The 26,350-nt window shown below is 36.4% G+C and overlaps 1 protein-coding gene across 2 annotated transcripts in view; it reads right to left on the minus strand.

The window, feature by feature from the left end:
* CHN2 (chimerin 2) overlaps positions 1-26,350 on the minus strand; it is a 165,784-nt gene that overhangs the window by 95,707 nt on the left and 43,727 nt on the right. For both annotated transcript variants that reach the window (XM_072412470.1, XM_072412471.1), the window contains 2 exons: positions 6,062-6,100; positions 1,032-1,087 (listed from right to left, as the gene is read on the minus strand). In XM_072412470.1, the coding sequence (XP_072268571.1) occupies positions 1,032-1,087; positions 6,062-6,100 (95 nt within the window). Of the gene's footprint in view, positions 1-1,031; positions 1,088-6,061; positions 6,101-26,350 lie in introns of those variants that run through there.

The following is a 26,350-nucleotide window of genomic DNA, read 5'->3' on the forward strand; positions in this document are numbered from 1 at the left end:
GATTATTTCTTTCAGATGAAATAAACCCATAATGAGTGAGAACAAGCAAACAAATATTTTGCATTTCTTTAGCAATACCAAAGATAGTGCAGCTAATGATAATAGTAACAACAGTAATACTTCACTTAACTGTGAGCTGATTAATAAATCAGAGCCTCCACAGTACTTGTCAGGCACCATTAGGAAGATCATTATTTTACAAATGTATTTATCTTTTTTAAAAAATTCATATTAATGGTCCGTGGGATTTTGAATTATGAATTTAGTTGTCTGTGAGGTCCGAAAGGTTGGCGACTGCTGCTCTGTAGCACAAACTGTTTTGGAGATGCTCTGACATGGTTCCCCAACCAGTACAATGTGGTTCTTGCAAAGACACTCAGATCCTTACTCCTGCCCATTTTTCCTTCTTCCCTTGCTGATTTATAAATCCTACCCCTCCACAGGTACTATTCTAATGACATGTTATTCCCCTGTCAATGTTTTACCTGATCAATGTATATCAGTATACTTTAAACTTCCATTCTCTGGGTAGTAGGGCATTTAAATTTAAAATCACCCATCCTCTTTGTTTGGACTGCTCTTTCTGTTTTCATTATTCTTTACAGACCTGTAGTTTCCTAGTCAAAGCAGGTGAGGCATGTAATGCTGACATTAAATATCACATAACCAGCACACTAGAACCTCTGGGCTGTCTGTTGTGGAAATTCAATGGGAATTTGCTGATCTTTATGATTTAAATGCCAAAAGCAATGCCCATCTACATGAGTACCTCACCATGAAATGTAGCTCTAAATTACAAGCCGGATCCAAGGTGCAGTCAGCAACATGCAGTAGATGAGACTGAGCTCTCTAATATTTTACACAGTGTACTTATATTTTCTAATGCACTGTACATATCAGCCCCCCAAATTAAACAGACTAGAAATAGGTGAAAAATATTATTTATATATATATAAATATATATATATATATATATATATAATATCAGACATATACTGGTAAAATAATTGCAAAGAAAAAAACCCACAAACCTCTTGTGTGGATACAATCCTTCTGGGTCGAGGAGCTTCTTGCTGTAACTGATACACTATGGATGAGAAAGGAAGTCAGGCAGCATATGTAACAATTTTTAGAACAATAAGAACAAATTATTGCAACAATGATACCAATAATGTTTATCATTGTAGTGATGTCTTTTTGAAAAAAATCCTAGCTGTGTTATTTTGTCATTCCACTTTTTTGCTTGGAAGTTCTACTACACTGACACAATAACAAAATGATAAACTATAAAAAATTATTAAACACATTTCTATACAAATAAATATGCCTAATTCGGAATTTAAATGGAACCAATCGTTTTGAAATAAAAATTTTGCTACATAATGCAGAAGATGGATTTTTTTTACTCTATACATAAAGATGGGAATTTCATACTCAGATAAGGATGCCTATAATAGATAATCACAGGTACCACTATTTCCCTACCATAGATATAACACATTCTGGTTGTCATTTTCCCAGATAACTATGATTGAATCTATCATGTTACTTACAGGAAACAATTATTTTTTCCTAAACATATACACAAAAGCAGGACCTTGGGTTCAGTAGAGCAGATTCAGTAAACCACTTTTGCTCTATATTCCCCTGCAATGAGCTGTTTTTGCAGGTTCAATGTCCTGGGTTTGGAATGTAGAAGAACAAGGATATGAGGGACACTGTCATGGTAAAGGGATTGAGTTGTTCTGGAATATTATTACTAATACCTATGGCAAAAACCCTTCCCCAGACCTTATCAAGGCACCCTCCTTAATATGAAATACCAGTGTGGAAATACTGCATATTGTACCATGCAAAAGAACCACCATATGTACATAGGTATACGTTTACAGAAAAATACACTTATCGTTTACCATAAATCTTTCAACTGTCTTACACAGCCTGCTGTGTTATAAAACTGCTTCCCTCCTATAGTAATTTGGAAATGTTTAATGATCAGCATTATTTATGCATAAGCACAAATGCTGAACAGACATCCTTCTCCACCACAAATTAAAATCACATTAGTTTAAAAGTCACGTACAGAGACGTATATAATTCACTGCCCATATCATTTTCAGCTTTCAAATTACTATCAAACTAATACATTCTAGGCAATGTTATATACTAGATAAGGGGGTATCTATGATTTATATAATCTTATAATGCTAAATCTAAGTATTAGTTCTGCTTGGTTTGAATCACCCACAGATTTATATATTTTAGAGACTCCGGATGGGGAAGGCATAGTAAGCAGACATCTCCCTGCAGCAGTCAGTATTTCTTTCTTCTTTAGGGAATGTCAACTGACTTTTGTCCATTCCAAACTATTTTGTTATATTATACAAGTCTAAGTGAATGTACAATCTAATCCAATCCTCTACTTGCAGTCAAGCTGGGACTGGCTTAACATTTGTATAGATGACTGCACTAGGGGCCTAGATTGGGCCTATTAATACTAATTGTGGATTGGAAAGGTACGGCAACCCCTCACTGTCACATATACCTGGCCATAGCTCATGTCTGTCCAGCTGCCAATCAAAACACAGTAAATAAGTGTCTTTACTTGGACAGTTGTTACAGTACCTAGTGCTATTGAATAAAAGGTTCTAGTTCTACCAATAAAATAGTGTTAATACAACATTCCTTCTTTATTTGTATTAAACATATTTAAAACACAGTCAGTTTGCAAAGTGAATGATAACGTGATATAATGAAGGCAATTACGTGTCTAGCTTGATTCAAAGTTGCTCTTTGTGACAGCATGCTTTCCAGTCAAATCAGAGATATAAGTGTTTTCTAACAGCAATATGCAGCTGAAGAGGAAAGTGCTGCATTATAAACAATTGGGGACAAAAGAAAAATAAAGACAAAATGCATCATTGTTCTATTTCTATGGTAACGTAGAGGAAGGAAATTGTATTTAGCGTGTCTGGATAGTTATATAATATTGTGCTGTAACTAGTTGTGATTCTGCATCTAATATAGAGCTATAATATGATTATATTCTTAATATTGCGAAATGAGGTTCTGCATACACAGATAGATCCTCCTGAACATCTGATAAAGGCTTCTTTATACAATATTAGAGTATATCAATTATATCAATGGATCAGTGTATTCCAGAAAATTTCTAACTTAAAGTGGACCTATCACCACATTTACAACATTATATAAAAGGATGGCTAATATTTTAATATACTGTAAAAATGTTTAACATTTTTTGGAGATCACCCTTTACCGCCGCAGCGGTAAAGACTGAAGGGAAAACCTGCTACTTCCTGGAATACTTATTTCACATAATACAGGAGGCTGTGAGCTGATCCTTCTGCACATGCCTGAGATTTGACAAACATCATAAGGGGGATTTCATACATGAGAAGTGACATCAGGATTGTAAATATTTTCAGGAAGACACATCACCCAATCGCCAATTGCGCCTGTGCAGCGTTAGATCGGGTGATGTGAGCAAAAGCCAAAAGAAAATGTCCGAATCTACTGTCTTGTTTGTGCTGGAAAGAAGAAAGAAGCTGTGACCGAGTGGGACCAATTTTGTGGAGGGGTCAGGGGCATTTCACCCAGAAAGGTAAGTGTGATTTTTTAAAAGCTTTTTTCAGGACTTCTCCTTCAGTCTTTACCACCGTGGTGGTAAAGAAGGATGGGGAAACCAAAAACCTTCTGGGATACATACATCACATATCCCAGAGGCTGCTCCTTCTGTACATGTTCCAGATTTAGCATTGCATCTCTAGACGTGCATAAACAAGTCTTGTTTTTTTACATTTGGAGGAAGATACATTGCCCAAACTTGCACCTGCGCAGTGCAATAATGGATATTGGGCAACAAAGAAAGAAGAAATAAGGCGGCAGTATAGACATAATGCCAAGCCCTAGAAAGAAGATGGAAGCAATGAGTGTGGGAATCGCTGGGTGCGGTATGTACATTCATCAAGGGCTTTCAACAAGTACAGATAACTGAATTTTTTTTTAATGCAAGTTTGCATTAAGTATTTTTTATGACTACTTTATTTTTACTTACAGTTTAATATTTAGGGAAAGCTGAGTTTACAATCATTTTTTTAGAACCAGGATACCATTGACTACTGGCACACAAAGGTTTGAATTTCTACAATTTTTTCTCATATTTAGGAAAACATGCATTGTCTATACAGAGATTACTGGCTAATAGCCCATTTCTAGGATAAAAGTCTGTTTCTTGTGGCTTTAGATCACTTTAATTCCTATTGTCCTGCATGTTGTATATTTTTATCAGCAATGCCACAGACTTGAATCAGTTCTTATTATTGCTCACTGACCTGTCTATGGCCAGTGAAACAAAGAATGACTCACTGATGTGAAGTATTTTAACAGTCTTTGACAGAAGTGAAAGGCTGTACTAGAACACTAGAAATATTGACAATCTAGATGATAAGGCGCTGCCAAAATCTATCAAGGGACTTGATGCTGAAGCAGCGTTCAGATATTACTGACTTTCAATTAGGAGATACACTTCTATTACAGAGTACCCAATAAATGGGATTATAAAATATGCTTAACACTTTAAAAGGAACCTTATTATGAAAAATATTGTATCCTATTAACTATATGTGATTATCAATATATTATTTCCTTCGTTAATTTCACAGACCTTTATTTATATTTTTGTATTTATATGCAAATTAAACTGTCCCATTTCTTAGATTATAATCTCTAATAGACTATAATCTGTATTAGGTAGGGATCCCTATGTCATTATTTGTACCCGTCATATATGCAGGTTTGTAAACTGCAGCTCCTTTTTATTGTACAGCGCTGCAAAATAAAATGGCGCTTTACAAATAAAGGTTAATAATAAAAATAATAATAATATTAATATCAGAGAACTTTTGATAATCATCTTTTGTTGTATAGTTTCAACCTTGACTGCAAAAGAAAAAAATTCTGCTGTAGCTGCTATAAGTATGTAAGTAAAATATGGTGTTGCTTTCTTTAATCTAAAATTACCCGTCTATCTAAATCCGCCATCCACTTGGGACCAACACTTGTTGGCAAAAGCTGGCTTTGCTACCCTGTTACAGCAAGTGGAGAATCAATTGATTTTGTAGCAGGATCAACAGCTAATAATACTGGTGAACAAGAGGGAAGGGAGGGGGTTTCTGATAGACTGAAACACATATGATGGTATTGTAAAAGAGATTAACTTTCTACATTACCTATATAAAGCCTGGACTGTCCCTGAAATAAGGTATAGCTGCAAACTATGTAAAATTAAAAGACCTCAAACCTCATGCAAATAAGCGTTCTTGTTAAACGTAACCAATTTAATTCAAATGCACCATTTTTCAATTGATTACTGCATTTTACCTGTAATTCTTTTTTGTTCAATAAGAAATCTTCATTATTTAAATGCAAAAAGTAATTTTGCAATAATTTGGGCATCAGGTCTGGAGTGTCCTGGAAGGATGTAAATGTCTCTCGGGACATCCTGGGAACCCAAAAACATGAAATGTAGCTCTAAATTACAAGCTGGATCCTGCAAACTCCAATCTCAACAGCCTGCCATTGGTCCCCCCATGTGATGTCCTTGAAGCTTGAATGGGGAGGTCAGAGCTTTAATTTAAAATGTCTGCATATTTTTATTTTTTTTCCTATTGAACACTGTTGGGAAACTGTTCTGTTTCAAAATGTGGGCATTTTTATGCACGCTGCTGATTTCATAACAGTCACCACATAAAGCCCATCAAAAGACATCGGTTTTTGTAAAGTACATTATTTTATTTCACATTCCAAAACATAGCTGTACTGTAAACTGTTATTATAAAGAGCAAATACATGGTGATGCTATTTACTAAGTGTGATATGGAATTTAATCTAAGAACTGCCTTCCTGTAACAGGATATACCTTTGTAAATTGTATTTATTGATTAGGTTTAAATATTGCTCCAGATTTAACCTCTGTGCTTTGATGTACACAATGTCTAGACATAAAAGAGATTATAAACGCCATACAGACAATACTCACAGTATGATTTCCAGATGGGGGGTTGGTATTCCTCTGCATCTACAACAGAAGAACAAATCAATCTGTTAGTGAACTGTGCTGGGAAGTGAACTGATTTTCTTGTGGGAATTGTTCCTAGTTGAATACACCAATCAATAACTGAAAATTACTACAACCAAATACTGAACAAGAAATCTGACTTTAACTGAAACCATGAGAGAATCAGCTGCCATTGGTTTCTATGCCTCATAATATTCTAGTTGCCTGCTTATCACCATCTTCAATACCTTGACCTATTGACCAAAAAATGTAGATATGTAGCTCTATTACATTTCTGTAATGATAATAAATAATTATAAAAACTAACAGGGAGAGAAATAAACATGAGATTTAAATGCATTCAAATTCAGTTTTCTAAAATCATTACTTTGTTTATTAAATTTAAAATATAAAAAAGTAAGAACTGGTTCAACACATTACATCTTTGATATTGCATGAAAAGCTTTCAGGTAGATGCATGTGTCTATATTGATTAATGCATGAATGTTCGAACCCAACACGTTTCACAGTCCCAACTCCTTCTTCAAGAGCAAAGGTAACTATCAAGAGATCAACAGCTTCTAAAAAATACATGAGTAAATACATGACACATAAAAAAATCCATACTTTATACAACATTTCTAATGAAAAAATTATTTTAGTAGTTACATGTCACTTACTATACCATAGTAAATTCAAGATGACTCCTCCTTTTTCTTGTTTCTTTTGTTATACACTGGTCAGGGATCTGGCATTCTAATAAGACAAATCACCTGGGCTTGCTTATGTGAAGAAACCCTTTACTAGTAAACATTTTTTGGGTAGCTAACCAAAAAAGTATTGAAGCCGAAGGGTTAGTAATAGACTGGCACTTAGGAGTTTTACAGCAAAATTTGGCAAGGAGAGGTTACATTTTGTGATGATTGAAATTCAGGGTTCATATACAAGAGATATTTTACTCACAAAAGTGTTTGCATTTCTGATCACTGAGGTTTACACAGCTCGGCTGCATAGAATAGCTCTGCCTAGTAGGGAAGGGGATGTGATATTTCTTTGCTTTAGTTTAACCGTCACTTATAGGTACTCTTTGTTTTGAGTCTATCAGATGTATTAATTGTGCCTAAAGGTTGGATAAAATATTTGGTGTGGAATGTATTTGGTAGTTATAAAGGGAGGACAGACCGATTAGTTTCCAAAAGGGATACAGTCACTTGATTGAGGGAACCATTAAGTCCTATTTAAAATATTATTAATAATGTAGATACAAGTCCCAAGGCTCCTAGTGAATCTGACATTCCCTCAAACATTGCCATGAAGAGAATCAATTACTGCCATCGAAACCCATGGATCTAGAAGTTTTTCCACCAGGATATATTTGAGGGAATGTTTGATTCTCTGCTTTATAAATAGAGCCCCTAGAATGTACCTTAAAACATGATATCTACCTGCACCTAATAAAACATTCTATATACTCTGGGCATATGCATAGTCTGCTATAATTAACTAGGTAAGCTTATTTAATCCTACAACATGTAACTCTAAAGTTTAACTTATCCTTGAAATGTATCTACTAAACCTGTTCACTTTGCAGGTATTGAAACTATAAAACAAGCCAGGGAGATGAAGGGTAAATATTTTTCCAAGTCAGTCAATAGCTCCTTTTCCCAGATAACTAGCAGTACAATTTTTATTGCTGACATAAGCTTGACAGTTTTCACAGTAAAAGCAGCTGATTAAATTATTTAATCCTTTTTATTTTTAAGTTATCCAAAGAATGTTAAACTCTGTGTGTTCTCCATATTTATTATTTACATCACTGTAATATATTTTGCAGAGCTGTGAAATCAAAGGGAAATGTAACAAGCGGTAAAAGAAGATAAGGGATCTGCTCATTAGGACAGTCTGAAAATGATGTGAGATGTGAGCAGTAAGTGCTGGTTTTCTACAATGTTTTCACCTTGTAAAAAATTAAACTCTTGGAGGAACAGTATTATAAAAATAAAACTCCTGAGAATGACAAGCCAGGGTAGCCAGGTATAATACAAAAACCATGGCACTGTAAAAGAAGATGAAAGAGCTCACCATTGATGACTGAAAATTCTCTATTTTTGTTTTTCCAGTAAGTGGCCCCCAAAAAAGGAAACTTTTTTAATTGGGTAAACAGCAATCCAAAACTGATAGGGTTGCAAATCCATTCTCACTCTATTGAAAACTATAAACAGAGTTAGATTACAATTTAACATGTAAAGCCCCAACCCTACTCCTAACTTCTAAACTCGGCCTATATCCATTATCCAGCTGCACATTCATTTGCTTGCAGGCACAAATATCTGCATGGAAATTATGCAGCTCTATTATCCCAGTGCAAGAAGAAACACCTTGAAAAATGCCACAAACAGACTGATGAGGCCTCCTGCTGACACCCCAAACCCTAACATCTATTCTCTTACCTGGGATCATGACTTCTCTACTCCCTGCAGATATGGCTTTCTCTTATAATTCAGGTTCTGATGTTCCTTAATCATACCAAGGAGGGGCACCACACACTAGAAGCACTTCTCTTTGCCTTTTTATTCTTTATATAATTCCTTAGAGTAGCATAACACAGCTTTCTGTATTTCAAAAGTACTATACGCTATTTTAACTCATTTAGGTTGGTCAATAGATTATATATGTACATAATCTATTGTACATAATGAAAGGAATGCAACCAAATTATTTAGGATAAGGAAGTTTTGTGCTACTTTAACAATTTCATAAGTCGTCATTTTTTAATTCTAAAATGTATAGTGTATTTGTTACTATTCAAATTCAGAAAAAAAGTAATTATTAAAATATAAGCGCAGCTACCACACTGCTAGAATACTTCCTAGAGAGAATAATGCTATATAACCAGTCTTGCCAATCACAGTAGTGGCAGGGTACAAAACAAGAATACCATGCAATTCTCCTCCCTGAAGAGTAACTCTTATTTTTCCTAGTCTCAGTCTTTATTAATCATCTCTCCTAAACCATGCCTGATCTGTATTCAAAGTCCTTATCATTCCAATTGACCCCAGACTAGGACATAAAGTAATAACTCCCATAGAAACTCTCATAGTCAGATCAATTCTGAGTTCAGCTGTGTGCAAGGGACAAAATAATGTTTTTTTTTTAAGCCTTAATCCTCCTACAGTAGTTCATAATGGCCAACCAATCGGGTTCATTTCCTTCATTTACTTTTCCTTCTTTTTTTGGCATACTAACATATTTTTTAGGGTATATACTGTATATCAAAACACAAATGTGACTTTGAAATTGCATATTGCTATTCAAAGAGCCAACTTGAATGTTAGATCACGGTGGTTCACAGGTTATCACACTGGCTTTGCAGCGCTAGGTCCCAGGTTTGAATCTCGGTCAGGACACTATCTGCATGGAGTTTGCAGGTTGTCCCCGTGTTTGCATGGGTTTCCTCCATTTAAAAATTAGGTTTATTGGCTTACCCCCAAATTGACCTTAGACAGTGTTCATGACATATGATTATGGTAGGGACATTCGATTGTGAGCCCCTTTTGAGGGACAGTTAGTGACAGGACTATGGACTTTGTAGAGCACTGCATTATATGTTGGTCTTAAATAAATACTTTGTAATAATATTCCCTACATTACTGATAATGTTATCTGACAAATAATTTTTTACACATCTTTGCTGTAGCAGAAATCAATACCTGGCTCTGTAATGTGTAATTCATAAGATCATAAGATTGGTTGTACAGAACTGAAGATATTTGTCATTTAAACGTTGTATTTTGCAGTTGGCCTGGAGCTCTACTTTAAGATGTCACTGCAAGAGGTAAGGTAATGAGGAGTCTCCTGATTCGAAATAAGTTTCATTAGCTGCAAAACATGTGAGAAAATTTGAAATTTGTGTGCTTGCATATTGTCAGAACTCAAAGAATTGGAGTTCTGTTAAGACTGCATTATCACTGCAATATTCTATTGAATAATCCCAATGGAGTACCTGAAAGTACAGAACATAATGGCTGCTAGAATCACTCAAACCTTATTGTTACTGTCAGTCATATGAAATGTAGCTGAGAACACTTTCAGCAAAGCAATGCATGCAGGGAAGTACCGGTATATACATTTCTTTAAATACTCCAACATTTGTAATTTCCAAACTATTTGTTAAAAAAATTACCTTAACACTTATATAAGCTGGTTGAATAACTTATTCCAAAACCAGAGGCAACCTATTACAAACCATGGGCATTACAAGTTACTTTAAATGGAAGGAATAACTTGTTGGGATCCAACAATGCCCCAAGGGGGTAGTGTTTATTAACAGAGTTATATAAAACCCCAATATATCATAAGTTCCTTAAGGCACGAAGACCAGCGGTCCCCAACCTGTGGTCAATGGACCCCACTAGAGGGGGGTGCACCAGCCAGAGCCGGGGACCATGGTTTCTGTATGTATCACAGGCTCAGGGTGGTGGGTGGGTTGTGTTTTTGGACCTGCGATTGGAGATTTGGTGGGTTCTGTCATTGTGACGTCACTCTGGAAGAAGTTTCTTCCCCTTTGAAAGACACGCGGCTCACCACGCATGTGCGGTCCAGAGTCTGTAAAATGAGTTGCCCATAGGTCCGAAAAGGTTGGCCTTACAGGATTCTTGACAGGAATATATTAATCTACTCTAGAAGGAGTATCAGAAAACTTAGCAGTATATGATGCACCAGTATAGGGAAAGGGTATATGGACTTTTTGAGGGCAGCTGAATGCAGTTCATTGAACCCTTTAATAACAAACAACAAACGTATAATACAAACGTATGTACACATAAACCTGTTTAGCCAAAATCTAAAGAATAAAACCTCCAGCTGTGATACTTTCCACTAACCTCCTATTTTGGGTGAAAAGAGCCTTGGCTGCTCTCTAAACGTCAATGTTCACCTGCCCTTTACCTGCCCTCTCCACTCAAAATTAGAAAACAATTCTGATTACTAGTGTCATTATTGAGAGAAGCTTAACATGTCCTTCATTGGTATTTTGGAAGGTTGGTAAACTCTTGTGACCAGGATTGTTCTTTTACATTGTAAGCAAGATTAGTTTAATTAGATTATAAATTCCCATGAGCAACGAATGTAATTCTCTTTACCAGGCCGTAATCCTGCACATGCAGCATTCCCTTGATTCTGTTTATTTTCTTAAGGACAAGATTTTCTTGTTTGGGATTGTAACAACACACTATATATATTAATTTGCAAGTTCTAATGAAAGGTGTTCTCTGCAAAAATAAAGGTTTATTCGTTTCTATGTATAAATGTATGAAGAAGAAAAGCAACTTGAACTAGGTAGACAGGTAGGAAAGAATGTATGTATGTGGAGCTTTGTATGAATGCACTGTGTTACCAATTAGGATAAAAGGTTTAACGTGGAAAGAAAGACTAAGAAAGAGATGCAGGGGGAGCATTAAGGAAGGAGCCCGGAGTCATATACAGGAGTGGTCTGGTGTGTCATTGTGACATAAAGGGGAGAAGCCTTGTTTTACATAATAGAAGATATGTGTGTGTATATAAATATATATATATATATATATAAATATATATATATATATATATATATATAGCCTGGTGATATGTATACTAGGAACCTGGGTAGATATATATGAGATGCCTGGTGTAGTATAAAATATTAAGCCCAGTGTGATATAAAGGAGGAGCCTGGTGTCACATAAATAAATTGTGTGATATATATGAGTAGTCTGGTGTCAGCAGAATTCAGCTCATTATATAGACATGCTGTGTATTCTTGAAACATATTTATTCACAGGAGAATGGAAATTCTCATAATAATTTAAGGATGGAAGAATGAAGGACACCATTTTTCGGGGTTTAAACTGAATGATTCCTAGGTAGAACCAAGGAACCCTAAACATGGTAAATTGGTAGAAATGAATGCACAAACATACCTAGGGAATTGAAATGTGTTTTATTACCATAAAACTCATTGCACCTCTGCCTTTTACTATCTAAATAACATCCTAATTTAAAAATTCATTCTATTTTTTCCACTGGGGCTTTATTTTAGACCAGGTCAGTTTGCTTGTTTGTACCTTAGACTAGGGACAAAGGGCTTATACTATTTATCTATGGGTAACTCTTTAATGCTTTAATAGATTATTTTATTTCCACTTGTATTTTCATCATTGTTTCTTCAAAGAACAACTCTGGCTAGAACTAAATATTCCAATATTCCCAGCAATATACTTTGTTTCTACTTTAGAAGAAATATCCTGTTTAGAGGAAGCTAAATTCTCAGCTGTACTTTTGGCACTCTAACAGTAAGGGTCCGGCTCTCATTTACTGATGCCCCTCTCGACCAATCCCAGAGCGACTTGTCTTTTTTGAATGCCCAAGTAGGGGGGAGTATATTTGGCAGTAATAATAACGCTACTCCCCAAAATGTGTGATGAGGGCATATATGTATGCATTGCAGCTAGAGCATGGAGTAGGGTACCATGCTTACTACAAGTTAATGAGTGCAATCACTCTGTTGCACAAAAGGAGATTTACTGACATGATCACCATGCCTTTAATAATAGATACCTTCATTAAAAGAAAGTTTAGTGGAGTAGAATGCTTATATCAGATAAAATGTTTAAGCATGTTTTTCATTTTCTGTAATAAAATAGTGATCCTTTATTATCAGCAGGGAGTTTAGATTTAGAGAGGTCTTGGCACCAATTTAAAACTACTGGTAAAAAGAATCAAGATTCAATTACTATAACTAATTAATTGCAGTGTTTTTCCTTTCCATGATAACCTTTTATACACTTATCTGAATAAAATGTGCAATGTGCAATGTGCCTCTGAACTTGAAAACTAACCGCTCAATTCCCTAGCTTAACACCTCCCCTCCTTGCACATTATAACCTTCTCCTCCTCTAATAGTGACTAATTAGTCTCCAGGTACCAGGGAAGGAGCAGAAGGGAAAACTAAAGAGCAGCAATTCTCAACCTTTTACTCCAGAGAAACCCTTTAAATTATTCCTATGACACAGGAAACTCCTGCATAAAAACAATTAATTGGGTGTAAGTGGGAGAAATGCCCTTTACATTAGTGATTAGCTGGAAGAATGTTCCCTCTACAGAAATAGTCTAAATGGCATCCTATAGACAGATAAAATATTATCTGGTGTCATGCTACAAGCTATGAAATGTGTTGGCTCAACAACAATGCAGACACCAGCAATTGCAAGGACCATCCACAGGTCAACAAGCCAAGCAACCTCTGGAGTAATCCTGGTTGAGAATGCCTGCTTTGTGGTTTCACTTGAAAGAGTCTACTTAGGCTGCGGACATTGCATCCAAGATGGTGGCACCTAGTATTAGTCCCAATGCATTTGGAGGTCTACAAGAGTGTCTAGGGCAGAGGTAGGCAAACTCCGGCCTTTAGGCCAGATACAGCCTAGCCAGTATTCCAGTCAGGCCTAACGCCCCTCTAGTTATTTATTTTTGGATCCGGCCTAATTGAATTGTCGCGTTATCGCGAATTCCTGCGATATCATCAATATCATCAAGTTCCCGCACAGTAACCCCAATTACTATGCCTATTGAGCAGAAGCAACCCGCAGCTACCAGTCTCCAGAAAGTTGACCTCGAATGTCGTGTCTTCAACCTCGCATGGACTGACGAATTATTCTTAGTTCAACGCAGCAACAAAGCCCTGTGTTTTGTGTGTAACGGCACCAACAGCACTTTCAAGCAGTCGAATGTCAAGGGGCATTTCGATGCCAAGCACTCGCACAAGTACAGAGACTACACCGCGGATGAGAGGAAGACTGAGGCTGCTCCCTTGCAGTCACAGTTGGAAAAAACCTTTCCTTGGACACCTTGTTTCTTCTGGCCTAGTGTACCTTCTTGACCTCCTGAAATTGCCTAGTAGTCAAAAAAGTTTGCCAACCCCTGATCCAGGGAGTCAGGTAAGTTACAAGCAAAATTTTGATCCCATGGGAAGAATATTCTGGTAACAGGGTCTCCTTAAAGAAACAAATATTATTAAATGAAAAAGTTATTTACCAAACCTAAAAGTGGGGTAACTGTACAAGAAAGAGGGACAGTAGGACATGGATTTAAAAACCTGGATGGTTCATACAAAAAATAAACAGTTTAAAGTTACACTCAATAGATGCACTTTTCATAAAAAAGTTTTCTTTCACTCTAAACTTTCCATCTGTTAAATTCATTATTCAGGACCTTAAACAACTGCCAGCACGCATTCCTTCTATTCTTTACAAGAAAAAAAAATAGAGCTCCAGTAATGTTATCTTCTTAAATCTCCAGATCCAATTACATCCTGCCTGTCTTGTCACTTTTTCTGTAAAGGAGAAAACCTATTTCAAAATACTGATCACATGCTATTTCCTTTACCTGCCAAGTCAATATTTTTCAGCTTTTGCCAGTGCATAATGGTGCTCAGAGACAGAATGTTAAATCAATTAGGAAGCAGTGGAAGCTCAAGGGCTTTCAAGTTTTGTTTTTACATCATGGCATTAAACTTTTAATACCCTTCTTGACCAAAAGCATCAGTAACTATGCTTATAAGGTGTAAAATTCCTTAACTGAATGAATCAAAGAAATAAACCCTAATCATGCTGGTGATATGACCAGACTTTTAAACATATTTAGCAGATTTTACTGCTTAAAGAGGACGAATCCCTTTTCAGATGTTCTTTCATTTTTTTCAATGTATGTATGTATATATATATATATATATATATATATATATATATATATATTGATGTATAATACAGAAAGATACATGATAACATGATGATGTATAATTTGGTTCAAATCAGCTGACACATTGAAAACAATACACTCCCTATGTCAGGGGTCAGCAAACTTTTTTGGCTAGTAGGACATTTTAGGAGGTCAAGAAGGCACACTAGGCCGGACTCTCTCTGGAGTCCCCCGTTGATGGCTCCTCCCCCCACCAGGAACCCCCCTGAAGGGAAATCCTCCTGCTCCGCAATGCATACGGAGAAGAGGGAATTCCCCTGAAAGGAAATCTCTCTCCTCCGCAAGCCATACGGAGGAGAGGGAATGTCCCCTTACCCCAGCGGCAAGTGTGTTAATGTCGGTCGCGATAAATAGGGAAGGGAGGCATAACAAGGAGGCTCAAGAGCCGCATGGGGCTCAGGAGCCACAGGTTGCCGACCCCTGCCGGCTGGCATTAGGCCAGATCGACCAGGGAGGGTTAGGCCGGAACGGACTACTGGCTAGGCCTTATCTGGCCTAAAGGCCGGAGTTTGGCAACCCGTGCCCTATGTAGCTGATAAGTTATTTCAGCAGCTGTTAAGAAGGGAGGCAGAGTGATAGCGAAAAAGGTTGCTTGCTCCCCCTTGTGGATCAGATACATATAGCTCTGTTATATTCAATATTAAGTGTATGGATTATTCATTCTCCTCAATCGAGCCCATAAAACGATGGAAGTCAGTTAGTGTATGACTATAAAAAAAGATGTCTCATGTTGCCATAACAACATTTTAATAAATCTGTCTGATTCTGTTCTGATGTATTTTGTGTTATATAAAATATGAGAGCTGCTCCTGTTTGAGAAAGAAAAAAACACATTTAAAAAGTCTGAATTAGTTTGTTCTCCAGGTCTAAATACAAATAATGTAAACTGAAAAACCTAACTCTAACTCCAAAAATATAATATATTGCAACTTACCAGTTCTCTGATGTTGATGCATTAGTTTTTTTTTCTTTTCATGTTTTTTTCTTTTATATTTTTACATGGTGATCCTGTACATAACACATCCTGCCCTACAGTCATGTACACACATCGGTTGATTCTCACCCAATACGAATGTTTGTGCTTGTCTTGGGCAAGAATCTGACATGTGTACAGCGGTTGCCTCATGTCATTCACTAATCTATCAGGACATACCCATCAACGACCGATGGGGAACAACTGCTATACAAGTCAAGGGAGGAGAGCACAGCAAGGTGCTATTTTACTCCTTTTTCCCCCTCCCCTGTCCATAGAACACAAAGGTACTGTGTGTACAGCACTCAATCGTTTATCCGTCACTCCTTGTCGCTGGGTATATTGAACAAAAAAATGGCACTGGAAAAGAAGAAATATCTCCAAACTGAAAGAACTCCCCTCTTGGAGAAATCTCGCTCAATATAAACAGTCATGCTCATCTCAGGCAAGAATCTTACACCTGTACATCAATTGCCTTACAGTATTCATGGATGGATGCGCAACCAACAAATCCAATGTAACCCCTTGACCTGGTTGGTCAGAATCCATATACTACACAATTCTGTTAGTATGGTCATAATAATATTATTTACAGAAAGATAAAAACACGGTGGTAAAGAAAGTCTAAGTCCCATTTTACACTTGTGATTCTCAGCAGAGTTGTATTGCTGGCTCAACCTCACTCCCAACTATTCCCAATCAAATAAATAGTTGGGAATCATTTTAGGCACATAGTTGCAGTAAAGTTGGTGCAGCATGGTTTCCGAAAGTGACATATCACCTCTGGCTATATAGTTGCTTTCCCTTCTCCGGAGAAACAACCAAAATGCAAACATTAGGGCAACACGTGCAAATGTGTTAATTTGAGGGATAGTTTTCCGGTCTGGAGCCTTAAATCTCCAGACACGAGGCAGGACTGTTGGTAAAAGCCATTATACAATATGCAATATTGTAGTACAAAAATCAGACACTAGGTTGACTTTTCAGATGGGATTCCCAGTTAAAAAATAATTTTTGCATTTTTTTTATTTCGTTTCACGTGTTCTAGTTGATATTTTTCTACACAGTCATATACAGTAAATGTAAAGCTGCACACATAAGCAGCGTTCAACCCAGAGTTGTTTTTAAGCTGGGTGGGAAGAAGCTGTACTGGTGGCGTGGTGGTGGCCTCTGTATTGTGACCCCCCTGATCGGCAACTACCCAAAAACAGCCGGGTGGTTACTCAAAAGTGCCAGTGGTGCGCCAGCTAAAAGGGGCTGGGGAGAACACTGCATAAGCCTTTTTTTTATAAAACAGCGAATCTGACATTTCCTCAAATAATTCCTCTTGGGAATCATTTACTGCCATTGAATCACACTGACCTAGAAGATTCCTACAAGGGAATATCTGATTCTCTGTTTCATAATATTAAAAAGGGGTGATATATTATTTGTTCTCCATTTTTAAAAATCTGATCTCATCTTTATTCCACATTCTACATTACAGCTCTAAGTTTGGTACAGATTTGATTTTACTTAAACATGTATATGGATTCTACAAAACTGTATTTTATGTTAAATTTATTACCATATGTGTTTGGTATTTTGGCCTTCAGGGTGTTGAAAAATAAAGAATCTTGCACCAGATGAAAAGGTTGGACAAACCCAGTCTAACCTTTCTCAGTTCTATCCAAACTTATAAAAAAAATTTTTGCCTCTACATACATTTTAGAGAATATTTGTTATTCAAGGTCAGAAACCTGATGAATCTCTCTCCTTGGGAGGTGATAGCCCTGAGAACAGATTAACAAAGCCACATAATTACTGCCATGTGTTAAAACACAGGATAATGATCCCTATTGATTTCTTCATTTCTCTTCATTGTTCCTATCTTGCTGCATTAGGTGTGTGGAATTAAAAAACAGATTTCAGTGCTCATTCCCTACAAGCCTGCCTAGCATAAAAGAATAAGTAATTGACAGAATGACAGTGCTCTAATGAAGGACACTTCCTAAATGCACTCCTGCTGACCAGAATTAGTGCCGACACTGACACAGCACAACAGGGATCCCTACTCAGGTCATGTTGCAAAGATCTATTAGATCACAACACTATGGATTATAACACAACATCATACGCCTGAAAGAATGGAACAGTAAGTTTAATATGCGGATGGCATTCAGTTGTGTGGAACTGAAAGTGCTGTTTGGCTAATAGGAAAAAACATCTGCTGCCTCATTAGCAGAAGACCGAACATATCTGTAATGCCTCCAAGTGTTTTTACAGATAATACTGCAGTCTGCAGCCCAATTTTGTACCAGAAGGGGACCACATGACTACAATATAACTATATCTTTTGTGCATTCTGCAACTTTGCTGCACACTACTGTACCGATTGTGGTTAGATTAACTAGAAAGCAATTATAATCTATACTAAGTAAGAAAAGATATTATAATAGAACACTAAGGGAAGGTTCAGAACCTGCAGCAGGATCCCTTGATCCCCTGGTAGCTGACATTCTCTTAAGGGCCAGCGTCTGCAGAACCATTCAATTCTGTCCTCATTCATTCCCTATTCATTCTCTATTGGGCTGCTGTGTATAGAGTCTACAAGAAAGTGTCAACTGCACCACAACTTCACTGCCAGTCTGAACATAGCCATAAAGATCCTTAAGTTTACATTAAAACCCTTTTGTTAACTTTTGTCTGGAATGTACAAAGTAGATTTCTTAAACTGCAAATACAGGTGATGCCCCTTCTGCCATACAAGTCTGTCTTACCTGCCTGATTGCACCAGGAATATGTGAAAAAGCAGAGCTGTGTATGCACAACATCAGTTTTGGTTGCTGGGAAAACCTGCTTTTCCTACCTTCCCAGGCTCGTGCTGGGGATGGATGAACTCCCATACGCCTGCTTGCATAACCCCAGCACAGCAAATCAAGAAAACGGTCGCTGGGCAAAAGAAGAAATAAAGATGGTGGAGGAAGTGTGGATAGGTAAGTGCCGCAGGCTTTAGTTCCACTTTACAAGTCATACCAGATTTGCTACAGTTTTAGATGGTTTCTAGCAGCTTAGAAACATCAACTGCTGTGTTTGTATAACAAAGCTGTCAAGATGCCAAAAACCCTACAAGAAAAATGAGTGGAATTTAGAGATAAAGTTTTAGCTACATAGGTGATTGAGGGTTTGTTTTAAAATACATTTATTGCTCGTTCAGAATATTTTAATACTTAACATGCATAGTCTAGCACAAGTTGATTCTACCTTATTTCCTTTTTGTCATGTTCAATCATGTCCCTGTGTTGGTACTACCATACAGTAAAGCACACATCACATTTGCAGAGGCGCACATGCAGTTTTAGTATGTGTCTGCCTGATTATGCTTTTAGAAACACAATTCAAATCAGAATTCTTTTATGTTCTTGCACTTTCTGGTATAATTGGGTAATTGTCATATGGTTTAGCAGTTATGCCTTTGAAATGTTATGCATTTTTGAAATGTGAAATTTAAACCCCATCTCTGGAAAAAGGAATAGTCATAAACCCCAAGTTTATGGATGCTTACAAAATAGAAACCTTTAGAAAACGTCTGTGAATCAGTGCTCCAAAGCTGTTAATGTCTGTCCCTTGTGGAATGCTGTAGAACCCCAATATCCGGTGATGGACAATTGCAACAGCCAATTGGTGGGAAGTTACATGGGCACTGCCCATATATACACATCATCATAACATCAAGTGAGCATTTTGGGCTTTTAGGATATTTTTTTTATAAAAATCTTGATTAAATTAGAGATAAATTGGGAAAGAGTGGCTTTTTTAATCTTCTTGCAGAAGAGATTGAACCCCTTACTATCTGCTATGTAAAATTCAGTATCAAGTATTGGTAATAGTCATCCTGTACACCATGTAGGTTTATGAAGTTTTACAATCAGAATCAACATTCTACTGGTGGGACAGAGTTTACAGCAGGGGGTTTTAAGGGAGCAAAACTAAGCCTTAGAGTTTGTTATAAATTGTATATAATAATAGATAAGAATGTATAAAAATAGAGTTTGTTATAACAAATTGTTATAGCTTTTTTTTCATTTGTTTTATCATCCTTGAACATTTGTGATTATATTCTGCAACAGAACTGTAATACAAATATAGAATTAAAAGGAATCACAATGCTTTTTACAGGGAGCCTGAAGTCATTCTTCCATTATTTTTGCTAGTATACAGTAAAGATGAAAAGAGCTCTGCATATAAAGCATACAGCGTGCTGCTTCCAATAGAACATTCTAGCAGTAATATTTGCAGAACTGATCAAATGACACAAGAGGCAGAGCTCACACAGAAGGTACAACTAGGACATCATAATGTCTACATAATGTACCCCATCTTCCTAGAAAATGTGACCACTGAACAGAATAATGTGCATAAATACTTTGTTGTAGGTCTTAGAGCAATGTTAATCTGAGACCCTGAGTACAAGATAGCTGGCCTGCAACATAAAAATAGGTTGAGCATTTCTGATTTCCAGCATAATTGAGTTTAAATGGATTTGGTGTCTCCTAAGAAGCTTTTGGGAATTTGGGAAGCGATAAAGAGAAAAATGGATGAAGAAAATCAGCTGAGACTTTCATTTGCGGTTGCCTCACGCTTCACTGTTCTCTTTCACATATCCAAAGGAAGCAATGACAGAGAATGAAAGGCTTAAAGCTTAATTCCTTTAACTCTGAAAACATCATAGCCAGAGGCTGAAGACCTGATATTTCTCCACTGCAGTTAAGTAATACAACTAGGTCTTGTTTCCACCCCCAACCTGTGATTGGACAGTGAAGGACAAGCAGCAGACTAATGCAGATTTAATCTTTTTGACACTGTATTGTACAGCGGATTGGCAAAAGGTTGATAAGTTACCTATCTATACTTCTACTTTTTACTTGTAAAGAACTGTTTTATTCAATTATTTATTAATTTATTTATTAATCTGCTTGGAGTTATTCTTTAAAGACCGGTTCACACTATTATGCCTGAACTACCATAATGTGCAAGAATGCACATTATGTGGGTCAGGGAACTAGGGTGACATTTATTTAAATGGGGTTTCAACACACTAAGGCAACATTGTATGTGAGTTGTGTTCTAAAAAAAAAAAGTTCATTGGAAGTCCATTTAAAATGACCCACATTAAAGTGCAAAGTATCGCATATTACCATGCATGTAATATAACACAAATGTGCATTTGGCCTAAATAGGTATATGTGGCCAAAACCTTTTTTTGCTTTAAGAATTAAACCTTAAAGATTGCTAGTATAGCTTATTCTGCAAATATCTCACTTTACTAATATAGATAACAAATAAATGAAAGGATTATTTATAAATGGTAAGCATACATTTACTGCAAAATAGCCTCCACCAACTAACTTATTTTCTCTACTATCTCTATCAATGTCTCACCTTTTAAGCATTAGTGAAAATGTTTTATTAGATGTATTTCCTATCCACCTATTCATACTCCACCCACACATAAATGATATGCCTTGCAGAAGTCAGCATTTTCATGCCATTTCATAATTATTCATAAGTTTGACAAACAATAAATATAAGCCTACATCACCACAAAATAAGGGTGAACAGAGAGAGATCAGTTTTCCAAAAATACAGCAGAATTCCAGTTGACAGATTTGTAACAATGTATATATAACATTATACATTTCAGAATATCATTTGTTAGAGAAATAGTATAGTCCACCTGCAAACAGGAATAAATTTAAGTGGCCAAAAACCTATCATTCACTCTTTACTGTCTCAGATGTAGAATCTGCCCAAGAATTTCTGTGTTTGAGTCAAAGATACAGTATATATATATATATATATATATATATATATATATTGGTATTACTACTGATAAGAGGTGGTGCCGTTCTCTGCCACTACTGTACAATCACTAATAAGGGGGCAGAGCACCATGATATTGATGTTTTTATTGAACATTATCACATATTTAGCTATATAGATGTGTTGCACCAGGACCATTTTTGGCTATCGGATATTGGGTTTTAAATGATTCAATAGCTGCAAAGCTCTATAGTAACCAATCCTCTTCCAGTTATCTTTGAAGTCTTGGGTATAGTCACTGCAGTTCGTATTTACATTCATAACACAACCACATACAGATGGGCATGGACCTTAGAGAAGGGTCAGATGTGAATGTGTGACCCATCATACATCCAATGTATCCGCACACAGCTATGCTCCCCTAAACAGCAGTATTACATGAGGATGAAGGGGTGCGATGTAAAGAAAACATACAGAAAATCTTATTGTCAATATAGCAGTTGTACAGAGTTATCTAATCCACTCAGTCCTTTTATTTCTCTGAGAATCCCAGGGGATTGAGTCATTGACCATCACCAGATCCAGGCAAAAAACTCAAAAAAACTCAATTGATAGACTGTAATTATTGAAAGTGAACCTGCACTTTGTCTATACAGGTCAAGTAGGTGTCCATCTGAATATTCCCCTTTCCTTTTGAAACTCTGCTAATAATTTGCTAGTGGCACCCAAGTTTAGGATATGAGGATCATGTGATTTACTCCTTTTTCTCTAATAGAGAAAAGTGGCATTGAGGTTACACAAAACTTCTCACACCCCGCAGGAACCAGTGGCAGGAGAGTGGAGACTGAGTATTCTTTTAAAGTGAAATTTCATTGCATTCACTAAACTTAGCAAACTATCAAGGTGTTAATTCACCTTAGTAGGTGAACAGTCTAAATTCATATAGTAAATCAGCCCCAATATGTGAAAACTGTATACGATGCTGCAATCAACTTGTATTCAGTCCATCATTATGTATAATGAGAAGCACACTTATGTATAATTCAAGAGACATCAATTATGGATAGTTTAATATTCATAAATTACTAACTAACCCAGAAGGCAACAAGTACAAAGAAAATGACAAGGTACAATAGGTTATTGCCAGGCAAGCAGTTTAATTAGACACATTTGCAGCTCATTGTTGCATGACATGCGTACCTGCATATTTTTCTGAAACATAATCCCTAAAGTATCCATTCGTTTCACTTTCCAAACTGGCAATTAACTACAAAGGATATTTCCTTCAAGCCACTTAGATATATGAATAAGTAAGGTATCTATAATACCTGGCTCTTACTTTTCTTCCAAATCTTTATTCTAATATATCAGTCTTATGAAAATACATACAGTTTACACCCATGTATATAAAATATAATATTATCATAAACTGAAAAATGTATGTTCAGTTCAGCAGCTTATTTCATATAATGCTGTGTAATAAAAAGTGACATCACTACACTGGGGATTGACACCGTTCAAAAAAAATGCATTTTCATATTGTGTCATTTGAAAAAAAAAAAGCTACACTTTACACTTTTACTTTACCTTTTGGAAGGTATATGTGACTGGTTACTAATTGTATTGTGAGCCAGGCTATCCTAGGTTTTCAGTAATTAGTACCAATAAATTGGTTTTGTGCCTTAAACCTATTGTGTCTGATAATAGGACTATACAATAAAGATTGGAAAGAAAAGAAGAAAGGTAGGTTTTTGTGGCACAATGAACTACCTGTATCTAAAAACTATAATAACTTTAAAAAAATAGAAAAAACATTATTTAAAATAGTACAATTGTATAAAATCTCATAGAGAGTGTAATCTAAGCACTCTTTTTACATAGTACTGACTGTTAAGTGAAATTTTTCAAATCACATAGGCATGAGGATCACAAGGCACGTTTCGCCCTATATATGCTTCCTCAGGGGATTATTGGACCTGTATATGGAATGAGGCCATATTGAAATTGTATGTTGGTAATGGACCTAACAGTCTAGAAAACAGTCTAAATGGTTTGGTTGCCAGCTATAACAAAAGTTATTTGATGAAAGGGTGATATCGTCTAGTATATTTACAACTTAATAGTTCCTCATAAGATGAAAAGCAATTAGTTTTAAGAATATCATACAGTTGGTTATTGCTTATTAATGGTTGGAGAATGGTGTAATTTAAAAAAGGGGTTGACAGTTTTAATGAATTGGATAAATGTGCTGAGGAACGTTATAAGGATGGTAAGTTGGTTCCAGGGCAGATGATTATCTTTTTTAAGAACGTTTGGTATAGTGGTAAGGACGAAACCAGCAGCCGCTGTCCAGACAGACGTCATTGTGCCCCAAAAACCTTTTCCTCTCTTCTTTCCAATCTTGGAAGGTATATGTGTGTCACGTAGGTGAGGGGTGCTATGATTTGCTTATGTTTTGGAGAAAACAAAATGTTTGCATTATATATCCTAAAAGGATCTGGTTTGGTCCTGGATGTGTAGATCTTTGGGATGGATAAAGCCTAGTCCCTGTCAGTCAGACCCCATTTATTAGTATCAGCTGTCCCAAGGTTTTAATACTTAGGGATTTCTCTGCTGCTGGATAATAATGCTGACTGCAGACAGATCACTGAAAAGGAACCTGGCTTTTTGTTTAGGAGAACCCATAAGGGAGATTGGATGAGCAAATATTTTGTTGGTTTTATACAATCATTATACAATGGACTTGCTGTACAAATTTCCTCTGCACTGAGATGTATGTTTAGTACCTTGTTCAATAAAATTACTGGACAAACCAGCTTAGACAATTCCTGGATGTCCCCCTTCTGTGTATGGTTTATGGCTGCCATTACCATTTTAAGCCTGTCCCCTTTACAATTCATTTTTTATTGGTGGATGTCAATAAAACAAGGTTAGGTACAAATAAAGAGCATGTCAATGGTTCATAGCAAAGAACAAGAATGTACAGAGTTTGTAACATACAGCATTTAAAGAGAAGGCAAAAGGAGTCCAATAGAAACAAAATAGATTCAGTTCTAAAGTCCACCCACAAAATCAAAAATTTCAGGGGAATTATTATTATTATATTATTATTAATAATATGATTATTATTAATCATAATAATAATAATAATCAGGGTTTATATAGCACCAACATATTACACAGCGCTATACATTAAATAGGGGTTGCAAATGAGAGACAAATACAGACAGTGACACAGGAGGAGGAGAGGGCCCTGCCCTGAAGAGCTTACAATCTAGGATCATTAGAAAGCAATCAAAAAGTGAATCAGGATGTCAATTCAAATGGATGTTTTTACTTCATGAACTTTACAATTCATTTTATGTTCCCTTAGTTCTTGATACACGAAAAACAAACACAAGAACCACAACAGCTTATAATAGGCACATGTGTACGTTATCACTGCACTTTGCACTTATTTTTACTGTGCATGTTTGTTAGTTTTGGCACTGACACACAGTACTTCTGGATATGTAGACAGGGATTTACACAATACCATTCAAAGGTCTACATGACAGCCTTGCCCTTTTTTTCTCCTTTATATCAGGTATGACAATACATAAAAGAAATTCATAATACCTTGAGTGCATGATGAAGCCCCTTTGTATAAAGCCTTCAAGGTAAACAATTAGCACTGCAAAACACTTAAATTATTATACCAGAATGCAGCATTTCAGCCACATAAACTGTACGTAGCATCCACAAATGAAGTACCCTTCAGAAAACAGATATCAGTGTGCAGTGGCAGCCCAAATCAGAGACAGGAAAGGTGCTCACACCAAGCACTGCAGTGGTGGGATGTGTAAGTCAGTGTGAACCACAGATCTACTACTCCTAGAAAGAAAGCCTGAAAACCCACACTGTGAGCCCTTCTAAGTATATCAGGAGCATTTATAATAGTCACTCCTACATGAATGAAACCTGCAGTGTTTGTGTTCCTTGTTCATTAATACACAATTGATACAATGCAGTTGGTAGTACAAAAGTCAAAGAAAAAAAAAATTGGCCTTGAAGCGTCCCCCAATATGTGTTCATAAGGGCTAGTCCATTCAATATTAAAAATGTACCAAAAAAATAATTAATTTAACTTTAAATAATGTCTCCATGTTTTCTAGCAGGAATTTTTTAAAGCGTTTTTTCTAGCAGAATAGAATAGGCAATAATGATGAGTTATAAGCTGACTTATTTCCTGGATGGAAAAGCACATTGGTTATCATATTATCGATGGAAATCTGGTGCGTATGATGACTACAATAGAATAGTTTAACCATGACACAACACCCCCTTCTATACCATTAGGTTTTCCAAAAGCCAAAAATGTGATGGCTGGCAATCAGTAACTATGCATCCTGGTCAAAGTATGTGTGAACATGCAAGCATTATCTGTCTCAGCTTGAGGGGTAAAGCACTTTTGGTTACTTTGCTTTGAGGGCCAAAGGACCTTGTTTCCATACTGTCTGTGATGCTTAAGATGTCTTGTGTCTTCTCCCAACCTCCCAACTTCTCTCTCTTACCTATCCACATTTACATCTGATGCTGAATTTACTAACAAATTGTTTTGATTTTGCCATATATGTCACAACATAAAGATAGACCCAAATGGTATATGCTGTGTTTTAGTCTTTTCCATACTTAGCCTAACTAAACACTGTCCATGAGAGTTTAAACAC

Source organism: Pyxicephalus adspersus, chromosome 5, assembly GCF_032062135.1.
Source record: "Pyxicephalus adspersus chromosome 5, UCB_Pads_2.0, whole genome shotgun sequence".
In the NCBI taxonomy this organism is placed as follows: Eukaryota; Metazoa; Chordata; class Amphibia; order Anura; family Pyxicephalidae; genus Pyxicephalus; species Pyxicephalus adspersus.